Source organism: Rhineura floridana, chromosome 21 (assembly GCF_030035675.1).
Source record: "Rhineura floridana isolate rRhiFlo1 chromosome 21, rRhiFlo1.hap2, whole genome shotgun sequence".
Classification (NCBI taxonomy): Eukaryota; Metazoa; Chordata; class Lepidosauria; order Squamata; family Rhineuridae; genus Rhineura; species Rhineura floridana.
The window spans coordinates 6,374,883-6,388,698 of NC_084500.1; the positions used below are offsets into that span (position 1 = coordinate 6,374,883).

General features: G+C 44.6%; 1 protein-coding gene across 3 annotated transcripts in view; it reads right to left on the reverse strand.

Annotated features, from left to right (window-relative positions):
- Window positions 1-13,816, reverse strand: part of CASTOR2 (cytosolic arginine sensor for mTORC1 subunit 2) — a 70,415-nt gene that overhangs the window by 38,637 nt on the left and 17,962 nt on the right. For all 3 annotated transcript variants that reach the window (XM_061605329.1, XM_061605332.1, XM_061605330.1), the window contains one exon: window positions 12,047-12,117. In XM_061605329.1, coding sequence (XP_061461313.1) covers window positions 12,047-12,117 — 71 coding nt within the window. Of the gene's footprint in view, window positions 1-12,046; window positions 12,118-13,816 lie in introns of those variants that run through there.

Here is a 13,816-nt window from a genome sequence, read left to right on the forward strand (position 1 = left end):
GACATACCCCTGAGCAAACAGGCGTAAGATTGCTTCAAAAAGCCTTTTTGATTTTCCAAGACATTTTAATTGCTTGGAATAAACATCTGCTCTTTTCATTTGCTCTTCTAAGTGACTTCCTGAAGCCTCCCCAACGTGGGGCCCTCGAGACGCTGCAGGACTCCAACTCTCGTGGTCCACAATCATTGGCAACGTGTGGCTGGGGCTGACGGAAACTGTAGTCCAACTATATTTGGAGAGTACCAGCCTAGGGACGATTGACTCCTTGACCGTAAACTGCTGCTTATGTAGTTTGTTGCTTGTTTTGTTCCTGTTATTATTACATTTATGCCCCATCCTTTCTCCCAAAGGAGCCCAGGGCAGCAAACCACAAATATTGAATTTATTTTATGTTTGCTAAATTGTTTACTTTTGTCTTATTTGAAAGGCTTTTCGGCGCCCCACTTTTCGGCGTTCCGTTAATATGGCGCCAGCGGGGTGATCAGCTGGAGGGGGGGCTGGAGCTCCCCGCACTCCAGCTGATCGCGCCCGAGAAGGGAAAGATCAGCTGCAGCTCACTACGGCCGATCTTCTCCTCTTCTGGTGCGATCAGCTCAAGCAGAGGAGGGGAAGATCAGCTGCAACTCGCTACGGCCGATCTTCTCCTCTTCTGGTGCGATCAGACTCCTGCTGGAGCTGATCGCGCCCAAGGAGGGGAAGATCTGATCTTCTCCTCTGGTGCAATCAGCGGGTTAGGTTCCAGACTCCCGCGCTACAGCTGATCCGCTTTCCGGCGGTTTTTGCTTTCCGGCGGGGGTCTGGAACCTAACCTGCCGTATGAGTGGGGCCCTACTGTATTGCTATGTTTTGTAAACTGAATAATCTCCCCTACCCCAGTGCTTTTATTTTGAGTGTTTGTTGTAAGCCACTCTGGGCACAGGTCACTGTGGAAAGGTGGCATATAAATAAACCCAATCAATCAATCAATCAATCAATCAATCAACTATCTATCTATCTATCTATCTATCTATCTATCTATCTATCTATCTATCTATCTATCTATCTATCTATCTATCTATCTATCTATCTATCTATCTATCTATCTATCTATCTATCTATCTATCTATCTATCTATCTATCTATCTATCTATCTTTGGGGAAGGGCCATAGTTCAGTGGGTAAAGCATCTACCTTGAATGCAGAAGGTCCCAAGTTCAATCTCCAATGGCATCTGCAGGTAGGGCCAGGGGAGACTCCTGTCTGGAACCCTGGAAAGCCATTGCTGCCGGTAGTGTAGACAATACTGAGTTAAGTGCACCAATGGTCTAACACAGTGTCAGTTAGCGTCCTAGGTTCCATCTTAAAAGCACAATTCCAACACAGCTGGCGACTGGGAGAAAGGTCTCTGCTGAAAAGGCGTGTTTGAAAGAGGACAGTCTTCAGTAATACTTTATTGCTTTCATTGCACTGATCTTGCAGTTTTGGGTCGTTTTTAACTTGGAGATTTTTTTTTTTTTTTTTAAAGATCTGTTCAAAGAATTATTCAGGTTTTGCTGCTTTTCCAATTGGTTCGGCTTGGAAGTCAAAGGAAGGTTGAACTTCAAAATGGAACAAGCCTCATTCGCCCCCAACCCCCTTGGAGGCTTGAACTGGAACCAGTTTGACTTCTTGATAGCAATACCACATCTACATGATTGATGTTTCCTGTATGGCCAGGCCCATCCGTGGTGGGTGTGCTTTATTAGAATAAATCAGCCCTAATTGCAGGGATAGAGTGTCTAGGGATCTACGTGTGAAAAAGACTAGCCCTACACGATCCTCTCCGCCCTTCCAGAATCCCCTGTATTACTATACTCAACAAGAGGAATTTATTTATTTATTACATTTGTATACCTCCCCATAGCCAAAGCTCTCTGGGCAGTTTACAACAATTAAAACATTAAAAACAAATATACCAATGTAAAAACACATTTTTAAAAAACAATTTAAAAGCACATGCTAAAATGCCTGGGAGAAGAGGAAAGTCTTAACCTGGCGCCGAAAACGTAACAGTGTTTGGCGCAAGTCATTTGCAGATACTAACAGCTGAACACACTTGCCTGGCTGCAGTTTATCCAACAAGAGAGAGCTGTTGGGATGACAAGATTTCCTTTTGCATTTGCAGCAAACAAGTCCGCCCGTAAACAAACCGGTCTGGAGCAGAGGGAGGTGGCTTGGCTTGTGCCCCCCCCGCCCCGCCAGCTGCACTCCTCCCCCCCCCCATCGCAGGCCACCTACTTTAGGAAAGAGGCTTCAATTTAAACAGAAGACAGGGAGCCAGTAAGAAACAGAATCCGTGCCAAATGTAATTTCGAAACGCCAGGGGCAACCTGAAGGTCAACAGCTCTGAATAATAGCCTTTGTGGATGCAAGCGAAGGAAAAAGGGCTGGAGAATAGCCCCTGGCCTGGCACAAATAAGGGGAGGGGAAAGCGAACATAAGAACTTTGTTGGATCAGGCCAGTGGCCCATCAAGTTCAGCATCCTGTTTGCACAGAGGCCCATCAGATGCCTCACTTGGGACAGCCTGCAAGCACAACAGCATTTTTTCCTCCTGCAGTTTCCAACAACCGGTATTCAGAAGCATGCTGCCTCCAATAGTGGACACCGAGCATAGCCATCCCGGCTGGTAGCCACTGATAGCCTTATGATCCTCCATGGATTTATCTAATCCTCTTTCAAAGCCATCCAAGTCAGTGGCCATCACTCTGTCCTATGGGAACGATTTCTATAGTTTAACTCTGCGCTGTGTGTCTTTGTCTGTCTTGAACCTTCCAATGCTCAGCTTCATGGGACGTCCATGAGTTGTAGGCGTTATGAGAGAGGGAGAAAAACTGTTCCCCATCTACATCTTCCCTGCCATGCATAATTTTATGCACTTCTATCATGTCACATCGGACTCACCTTTTCTCTAAACTAAACAGGTAGAGCCTGACACTGATTTTAATCTTATGCCTCCTACATTAGATTTTATCCTTGTAGTCCCCTTTAGTACCACTCCCTATATGTGTGTGTGTATAGTATTTTAATTTAATTTTAATGTTTTTGTGATTTTATTGTTTACAATTTTATTATGTACATGTTTGATTTTATTTTTGTAAGCCGCCCTGAGTGACCTATTATAGGGTAGAAGGGTGGGATAGAAATATTTTAAATAAATAAATAAACTAAAGAGCCCCAAATGCTGCAACCTTTCCCCCCTTCACCCCCTTGATGAGTTTGGTTACGTTCTGGAGTTTTCTTCTCGTGCTTGAATGGTCCACTCTGAACATTTGCTCTGGGTCTGTGCCATAGTTAAGGAGGCGGTCCAGGCTTGCACAAAACACTGTGCTATGGTTTATCATTTGTTAACAAATCAACTACAAGCCTTGCTAAATGAGCAACTTTTAACCATGGTTAATAAACGATGGTTAAGCTGGTGGGCCAGAATCATACACAGCGATAAGCCATGGTTTAATAAACCATAGTTTTATAAATCATGGCTTAGCATTATGTGCAAACCAGGCCAGAGTCTTCAAGTTCTCTAGATTGTCCGGTCCATTCCTGTTCAAACCTAAGAGGTCGTCCTGTCCCATACATTTTAACTGCTCCTATTTAGCGAGCAGAGCCCCAGTCATCAAACTAAAACAGCAGAGTAAAGGCCATTCCAACTAATGCCTCGGCAAACAGGAAATTCTTATCCCAGGATTGCAGCAAAGATGTCTCTTTAGGGAGGGCGTTCCAAAGTCTGACAACCATTCCAGAAGAGGCTCTCATAATGGGCCTGTGCAATAGAAGGGGCTTGGAGATGCCTCCTAACCTTTTGTCCTGCGTGCACACAATTGCATGAGGGTCTTCTAGGCTTCTGCCCTCTTCCCTGGTTTAACCCCTGCCATCTCCAACTAGGGTTTGACACGACTCCTGCCTGAAAGCCTGGAGAGCCACTGTCAGTCAGTGTAGACAGTACTGACCTAGATAGAGGGTTGATGGTGAATATGGACACATCTCTTCTTGAGTACACATGGACTCCAGGACCACCTATGTGGAAGGTCTCGAGTTCAATCCCTGGCGTCTCCAGTTAAGAAAACGGTAGCAGATCATGGAAAACACTTCCGTGCAAGTCCAGTCTCCTGTTTCCTCACAGTGGCCAAATGGCTGACTACAGAAAGGATGGGGAACTTCTGACCTTCCAGATGTTGTTGGATTCTACCTGCCAGCCCCAGCCAGCCTGGCCACTAGCCAGGGATGATTAATGGAGGGAACAACGCGTACAGGCCACAGAACATAAAAACACAAGAAAGGCCCGGCTGGACCAGGCCAGTGGCCCAACAAGTCCAGCATCTCATTCCCACTGTGGTCAACCAGATGACTCTGGGAAGCTCACAGGCAGGACCTAAACGCATCAGCAACTCTCACCTCCCGTGGTTTCCAGTATTCTGGTATTCAGTGGCATGCAGCCTCTGAGCATGAAAGCCCATTAGCAGAGCATGAACACAAAAGCATTTCCCCCAACAATGACCGCTGGTGGCTCTATGTCCGTGGGGAAGTGGAATCCGAACTTTCAAGGAAGGACCTTGGACAGCTCCTGGGGGGAAACCCAGAGCAGATTCCACTGCCCCACTGACATGGAGCCACCACTGCCTCCCACTGGTGTTTCTCCCACCGGTGACTAGAGACATGCCACCTCTGATCCTGGAAGATTTACATAGCCTGCATAGTTAGTAGCCATCGACAGCTTTCTCCTTCCATGAATTTGTCTAATCCCCTTTTAAAGCCTTCCAGGTTGGTTGCTATCACCACGTCTTGCGACAGTGAATTCCAAAGATGGCGACTCAACTGCTCCACCATGTTACGCCACTGCTGAAAGAATGGCACTGGCTGCCCATTAGCTACTGGGCTAAGGCTGGATTACTGTCATGCACTCTATGTGGGATTGCCCTTGAAGTTGACCCAGAAGCTGAAGCTGGTGCAAAATGAGGTGGCACAACTGCTCACTGAGGCAGGGTATCGCCAAGTGCTGAAGGAATTGCACTGGCTGCCCATTAGCTACTGGGCTAAGTTCAAGAGTCTGGTTTTGGTGTACAAAGCCCTATACAGCTTGGACTAGGAAATCTGAAAGACCATCTTACCCCTTATACATCCAGTCGATCACTGCGCTCTGCAAGTGAGGGCCTCCTGCGGATACCATCTTATCAGGAGGTCCGTTCCGCACTACATAGGCCCAGTTTATCTGATGGAGCGCCTCCAACGCCACCAATTATGCCGCCCGACAAGATCAGCCACACAGGGCCTTCTCTCAGTCTCACCAACTAAAACAGCTAGGCTGGTGGGGACTAGAGAGAGGGCCTTCTCAGTGGCGGCCCCCACTCTCTGGAACTCCCTCCCATATGATCTTCGGCATGCCCCTTCCCTGAATGTATTCCGCCAGGCCTTGAAGACCTGGCTTTTTAGACAGGCCTTCGGGACTTCCGGGGAGGGTTAATCTTTTTGACTAATTGCCTGCTACTCTGAACTGTCACTGTTTTACTGTTTTATTGTTGTACTGTATTTATTATGATGTATTTTAACTGAGTTGTACGTCGCCTAGAGTGGCCATTGGCCAGATAGGCGACTTATAAATTAAAATTATTATTATTATTACTATTATTTCATTGACATCCCTAGGAATTTGGGTTGGGGGGTTGATGACAACTTTATAAGCTCATCAAGGGGTCGTTGAACTCACCCCATGACAATTTATATGTACAGATGCAAGTTTGGAAATTATGACGATTATTTAAATAGAAATACAATATTTCACACCATAATGGGGGAGAATATGACCTGGTGAACTGTCCGCCTGTTCAGTAAACTGAGAGGCAACTGCCTCTTGCTCTACTTTCTTAGGGTTCTTTATCTTTAAATAGAGACCTTCAAATAGAGGACTTTCCTCTGTAAAGGAGAACACCTGGCCATCTTAAAACACGAACCACTTAAAGGATAAAAGTGTACTGTTTTTCTATACCTGAAAGATCATCTCACCCATTATAGACCCAGTTGATCACTGCACTGTGCACGTGAGGGCCCCCTGCAGACACCATCTTATCAGGAGGTCCGTTCTGCACAACATAGGAAATGGACCTTTAGTGTTGTGGCACCGACCCTTTGGAGTTCCCGCCCCTTAATTAGACAGGCGCCAACTCTGTTATCTTTTCAGTGCCTACTGAAGGCCTTCCTCTTTCAACAAGCCTTTTAAGTAGAGACCTTCTCCCAGTCTGTGGCTGTGTTGGAATTGCTTAAGATGTTTGTAAAGCTGTTTTAAGCTGTTTTGCTTTAATGTTTTTAAAGATGTTTTGTTTTAATATGTCGGACAGCGATGACAATAATAATAATAAAAAATAGCTAACCTTTTGGGGGCTTTTGCCCACTGGGGTATTTATTCAACACCATTAGAGTCATATTATCTTATGTTGCAACTGTTTCTTTCTTTCTCTGTATAATGTTGATATGTTTTTATAGTTTTAATATTTTATAGTGCTGGTCTTTGACCGTAATAAATGATAGATTGGTTTTAGTATGTTTTATTTATTTATTTATTTATTGAATTTATTTGTCACCCATCTGGCTGGCTGTCCAGCCACTCTGGGCGACGTACAACATAGGCATACAATACCTAGACATTAAAAATCTAAAAACAATGAAGATAAAATCTAGCCAACTCTAAAAGCCTGCCTGAAGAGCCAGGTCTTCAAGGCCTGGCGGAAGCTCATCATAGAGGGGTCATGGCAGAGATCATTTGGGAGGGAGTTCCACAGGGTGGGGGCCACAACTGAAAAAGCCCTCTCTCTAGTCCTCGCCAGTCTAGCTGTTTTGACTGATGGGATGCAGAGAAGGTCTTTTGAGGCTGATCTTGGTGGGCGGCATAGCTGATGATACTGGAGGCACTCCTTCAGATAGACTCGGCCAAAACTGTATAGGGATTTAAAGGTCAAAACCAACACCTTGAATTGGGCCCGGTATGCAACTGGTAACCAATGCAACTCTTTTCATTTTAAAGTCCTTTGTTTTTAAGATAGTTTAAGAGTGCTTTTAGTGTTTTTGTTTGCCGCCCTGGGCTCCTTCTGGGAGGAAGGGAGGGATACAAATTTAATAATAATAATAATAATAATAATAATAGTTGTTCAGGGTGCTGGTGCTGGTGTATAAAGCCCTACACAACTTGGGACCAGGACACCTGAAATATTGTCTCATCCCTTATGTGCTCTGCAGGTGAGGGCCTCCTGCAGATACCATCTTATCAGAAGGTTTGTTCTGCACAATGTAGGAAACGGACCTTTAGTGTGGCAGCACCTTCCCTGTGGAATTCCCTCCCCTTGAATATTAGGCAGGTGCCATCTCTGCTATCTTTTCGGCGCCTTTTGAAGACTTTCCTCTTTCAACAAACCTTTTAGGCTGAGACCTATCCCAGTCTGCGTCTGTGTTAGAATTGCTTAATATGTTTTTTAATAATGTTTTTAACCCTTTTTTAAAGTTTTTTTTAAAAAATGTTTTTAACGCTGTTTTGTTTTAATGTATTTTAAGATCTGTTTTTATGATGTTTTAAAGTGTTTTTAGCGCTTTGTTTGCCACCCTGGGCTCCTGCTGGGAGGAAGGGCGGGATACAAATTAAATAAATAAATAAATTATACTTGGTCGGTCACTGCATGTGGCAGGCGAGGGTCTCCTGCAGATACCATCTCATCAGGAGATCCATTTCACATGATCTAGCTCCCTACGAACTCCCCTTTTGAACTCCCTTCCGTTACACATCAGACAGACACCATCTCTATTGTCTTTTTCGGTGCCCGTTGAAGACCTTGCCTTCCAAATGAGCCTTTTAAGTGGAGATTTTCATCCCAGTCTGCATCGGATTTGAAATTGTTTCTAACATAAGGAATTGTATTTAATTTGTATATTTGTATATATAAAATTGTTTTTATTGGTGAAGCTTTTACTGTGAAATTGCTTTGAGATATTTTATGGGAAGCATTCCATAAATGGAATCAAACAAACAGACTGTGCACTGTGTGAAGAAGACCTTCCTTCCGTCTGTCTTGAATCTCCCACCCTTTAGCTTTATCGGATGCTCTTGGGTTCCAGAATTATAACAGACAGCAAAAATCTTTTCTCTCTCCACAACTGAACAACTGCCACTAACCTCGAACGCCTACACATCCATTGCTCTGAGCAAATTCGTTGGTGGTTCATGGTGGTTAATGCATGCAATTTACAACTCTCAAACTTCTTAAAAAATAACGCACACACCTGCAAGGATTTTCTTCCTAACATGCTATTAGTCAACCAGACACTAGTCAAAACCCATGAAATTTCTGAATGATTAACTACCGGCTCCCAGCTAAGGTGAGGAAAATGCATTTTTTTTAAAAGTGGCACTGACCATCACATCTCCTCTAATTGCCCACCTGGTGCACAGAGTAGATTTTCACTGTGTGTGCATTTTTTCCAACCATTGGTGGGGGGGAGGACAGTTTTACATTTTAGTAGTGTATTGTGGAAAGAATCAGCAAATTCGTTGCAAGGCCTCAGGGCGTTTGATACAGCAACTCTTGCTGAAGCTCAGGACTTCTGAGCTTGGACAGTGGGTGGATGGGTGACTGCTTGGAAACACTGGTTTTGTGCAAGGAAGGTGGATGAGAAATGTCATGAAAATAAAATCCAAAAAAATAATTTGTTTAAACATTTATAAACCGCACTGCCGTATAAAGTATCACAAGGTGGAATACAAACTCTCCCCCCATATCAGTAATAGTTGGCTGGCAAAGAATCTTATGTTTCCAAGGACTGTTTGAATAATGCAGTTTTCAGAAGACATCTAAAAACAAGCAGAAATTGATCCTGCCAAACCTCTATTGGCAAGGAGTTCCACAGAGCAGGGCCTGCCACACTAAAGGCTCGGCCTCTCATAAAGGGGACTTCAATTAGGAACACGGGAAAAGGCCTTATACCAAGAAAAAAACGTTAGGTCATCTAGCTCAATATTACCTACACTGACTGGCAGCAGCTCTCGAGGGCTTCAGGCAACGCAACCCTACCTGGAGATGAACGCAGGGCAGGTGATCTACCCCTGAGCTACAGCCCTTCCCCAGTTAGTATAAGCTGCTCTGAGGAACACATTTGCAGTGGAAGATAAACAATCATATGAATAAAATAAACTGAAGCCTGACTTGAGTGACTTCTCTAAACAACAATTCCATATGACAATGGAATCAATTACCTAGAGAGGTAGTGGGCTCTCCAACACTGGAGGCATTCAAGAGGCAGCTGGACAGACATCTGTCGGGAATGCTTTGATATGGATTCCTGCATTGCGCAGGGGGTTAGACTTGATGGCCTTTTAGGCCCCTTCCAACTCTACTATTCTGTGATTCTAAGTCACCTGCACTGTGTGCCTTCACACATGAAAGGTTGTCACACAGAGGAGGGCCAGGATCTCTTCTCAATCATCCCAGAGTGCAGGACATGGAATAATGGGCTCAAGTTGCAGGAAGCCAGATTTCGACTGGACATCAGGAAAAACTTCCTAACTGTTAGAGCCATACGACAATGGAACCAATGACCTAGAGAGGTAGTGGGCTCTCCAACACTGGAGGCCTTCAAGAGGCAGCTGGACAGCCCTCTGTCGGGAATGCGTTGATTTGGATTCCTGCATTGCGCAGGGGGTTGGACTTGATGGCCTTAGAGGCCCCTTCCAACTCTACTATTCTATGATTCTATGAACTGCAGTCCTAGAGGTGTATCCACTTAAGTGCTACTCACAGTAGACCTACTGAAATTAATGGACCAACGTTAGTCCTGCCCAGTAATTTCAATGGGTCTACTCTGAGTAACATTGGATGCAAGCCCAGTGCATTCCTTCCTACAAGAGAACCAGTCCATTGCTATCTCCTCCTCCTCCTCAGACTTCGGCTGATGTAGTTCATTATCTTACGAAACAAATTGCTCCAAGTGAACTGTGACATTAGTGTCCATGCAATGCTCTGGTTGCCGGCGCTATTAAAGTTTAAGATGCAATTAGAACAGAGGGTAGAAAATAGCTTTTACAGAATATTTTGCAGGCCATTAGTTTAAAGAATTTTCCATATAGTTTATCCCTACTGTTTATAAGCAGAAAGGTTTAAAAAAAATTCAACACAACAAACCTTTGCTGTTTTGATAAATATAAATCGGGAGCACCCATGGCCAGTCATTTAATATGCTTCATTGGCTGATGCTCTAACACCTAACTGTGCCCGAGAAGATAGAAATCACTCTATTAGCAGAGAAGTTTGTCCTTTGTGATGATGTACATGCAGAATTTCAAGATTCTAGCCCTCGTTGTTGAAGAAAACTAACTTTCCAGGTCAGAGCAGCTGTTATGTTGCTATGAAACAGCGACCTCCAGTAACAACTGTCATGCACCACCCTGTTCAGGTCTTGTAAGTTCAGGTCTGTGGCTTCCTTGATGGAATCAATCCATCTCTTGTTTGGCCTTCCTCTTTTTCTACTCCCTTCTGTTTTTCCCACCATTATTGTCTTTTCTAGTGAATCATGTCTTCTCATTATGTGTCCAAAGTGTGATAACCTCAGTTTCATCATTTTAGCTTCTAGTGATAATTCTGGTTTAATTTGTTCCCACTCATCTGTCAAACATGGCCCAGGAGAAGAGCAGCAGATAGCTATCTAGTCTGCTGGCCGGATTCTGTCCCCCCACCCCTGGTCAGAGACAGACCGGGCAGCAGCGCGTCGGGACCTGTAACAAAATGTTGCAGTTCAGAGAGATCCTATTCAGTGTCCCAGCCGGTCCACAAATGGAGTTTTAAAGGAATGCTGTGTTTTGGTCCTCATACAGCTTTGGAAAGAGAGAATTAGATAGGTTTGGCTTTAAATGGGAACAGAAATGAATTCCTATCTCTAGCCATGGGTGTTTACTTTGCATTGTTTTTCAAGTCATTTGCTGTTATTTTCTGAGCTGTTTTAAACTGTTCTTAAGGCTGTTTTTATTATATTGTTCCTTGAGACATATATATGAAAGGCAATTAAGCAATATTTTATTTATTATTTCTTACATTTATATCCCACCTTTCCTCCAAGGAGCTCAAGGCGGCGCTCACGGTTCCCCTCTCCCCATTTGATCCTCACAACAACCCTGTGAGGTAGGTTAGGCTGAGAGACAGGGACTGGCCCAAGGTTCACCCAGTGGGCTTCATGGCTGAACAGGGATTCAAACACCGGTTGCCCAGGTCCTAGTCCGACACTACCTACTACAAGATGCTGGCTCTCAAAACACATGTGTTCTACCACTGAGTTACAGCCTTTTCCCAAAGAAAGGGAACAATCATCATAATCATTACCATAATAGATGGTGCTGTTTTGGCTACAAATGAACTGGCAATTGGAGAATGAATCCACTATTAGCACTGAGGAAGATTGGGGAGCCTCAGAACCAGGGGAGCGGGGAAGGGTGAATGCAGACTTCCAGCCCTCTGCCTGTTCCCTTGGGATGTCTGGCTGGACATCCCAAGGGATTGGATGATACCTCCTGCTTGCCTGGCTGGAGGATGAAAAGGAGGGTGGTGGGTGGGTAGGCACACGTGTAGGTGGAACCTTTTCACCTTTGTGGGGCTGAACTGTAAGTTAGCAAAGTTAAGAGAGTCATAGCGATTGCTCCACCCACTTTACCTCTGGCCCCGCCCATCACGGGGAGAATGCGGCCCCTGGAAGTTTGCTCCTGCGAGAATGTGGCCCTTTGGCCAATTTTTTTTTTAAAAAAAAATTAGGATAGTAACAGTATAAATCAGGTGTGGAGAACCTTTTGCCGTTCAGATGTTGACGAGCTACAACTCCCATCATCCCAGGCCATTGGCCATGCTTGCCGGGGCTGATGGGAGTTGCAGTTTGGCAACATCTGGAGGGCCAAAGGTGCCCCACACTCGGTATAAATGGTTGCAAGCTTGCAAGTTGACCAACGCACTGAATTGAACTAAAACAAGAAAGAAAAGGAAAAAGGTGCACATGCTGTAGCGGCAGCTCACCGAGAAAGCCTTCTTCATCCACGATGATCGTGTAGTCCTCTGGCGTTTCGGTTAAACTGAAGAACTTGCACCTGAAACAGAGGGGAGGAACAAGCAACTTTAAGTCGCTGGTTGAACAGTGACACCCTAAGCACGCTTTAACACGTTTATTGGCCACTCAACAACAAAGTTTTGTTGAGTTTACAAATTACAGCAGCCCTCACCAACCTGGCAACTTCCAGATGCTTTGGACGACAGCTCCCATCAGGCCTAGCCATTGGTCATGCTGGCTGGGGCTGATGGGAGGCATAGTGGAAAACATCCAGAGGGCCCCAGGACAGAGAAGGTGGGCTTTTCAGGCTCAGCACAGCATTACAACAACCAATCATAAGTACAGCCGATTTCTCCCACCCACCCGCTCTCCTTGCCACAGGATCCCGCCGCCCCTTTCGACAGCCCTGGATCGCTCTGGGTGGATCCACTCTAACCCTTGGCAATCCGGGGCCACCGCAACCCAATCTGGCCGAATCCCAAGTCGACCTGATCGCCCCGATTTGGTTTGGCTTTGAGATCTGGGTGGATCCGGTGCGCAACCCTAGCTTAGGGAGCGCTTCAAGGGCTGGACGGGGGGCTTGAAGGGGGTGCATGTGGCCCTCAGGGGTGAAGTTCCCTCCTCCTAGTTTAGCACGATGTACACACATGGCCAACGTCTCAGAAATCTATCAATTTCCATCTAGCATTCACCAGGAGATCTCTCTACATTTTCACGAGCTGCTACCTTTTTGTTCAAGGAGGTTAGGATCAGAGGAAGCCACCTTACACTGAGTCAGACTGTTGGGTCATCTAGCTCAGTACTGTCTACACTGACAGGCAGCAGCTCTCTAGGGTTTCAGGCGGGGACCCTCCAGGACCTTCTCCATGCAGAGCAGATGCTGCACAGTTGAACTACGGCCCTCCATATTCGTCATCTTAAAAGTTCTTCCCACGTTCATTTTAAACCCAGTTCAGGAAATTGCAGATTTTGTTGATGTTATGTGCCTTCAAGTCGACTATGACTTTTGGCGAGCCTATGAATCAGCGACCTCCAAGAGCATCTGTCGTGAACCACCCTGTTCAGATCTTGTACAGGTCTGGTTTCCTTTATGGAATCAATCCATCTCTTGTTTGGCCTTCCTCTTTTTCTACTCCCTTCTGTTTTTCCCAGTATTATGGTTTTTTCTAGTGAATCAGTTTCATCATTTTAGCCTCTAGTGATAGTTCTGGTTTAATTTGTTCCAACACCCAATTATTTGTCTTTTTTGCGGTCCATGGTATGCGCAAAGCTCTCCTCCAACACGACGTTTCAAATGAGTTTTTTCTTTTTTCACTGTCCAACTTTCACATCCATACATAGAGATTGGGAATACCATGGTCTGAATGATCCTGACTTTAGTGTTCAGTGATACATCTTTGCATTTGAGGACCTTTTCTAGTTCTCTCGTAGCTGCCCTCCCCCAGTCCTAGCCTTCTTCTGATTTCTTTTTTTTTTTTTCAATAATTTTTATTCAGATTTTCATAAAACATACAAGACAAAATCATAAAACATTCAAAGACAAAAAACAAAATCAAAAATAGTTGGACAAAAAGAAAAAAAGAAAAAAAAAACAAAAATAAAAAATAAAGAGTAAAATATTGACTTCCCATTTGTCAAAGATCAAATCAGTTATAAGTCTATAATATATAACAATCCTGTCTCTTAAGTCATATTATAAAATCACTTTCCTCCAGTAGTTATCTTACTTAATCATCAAA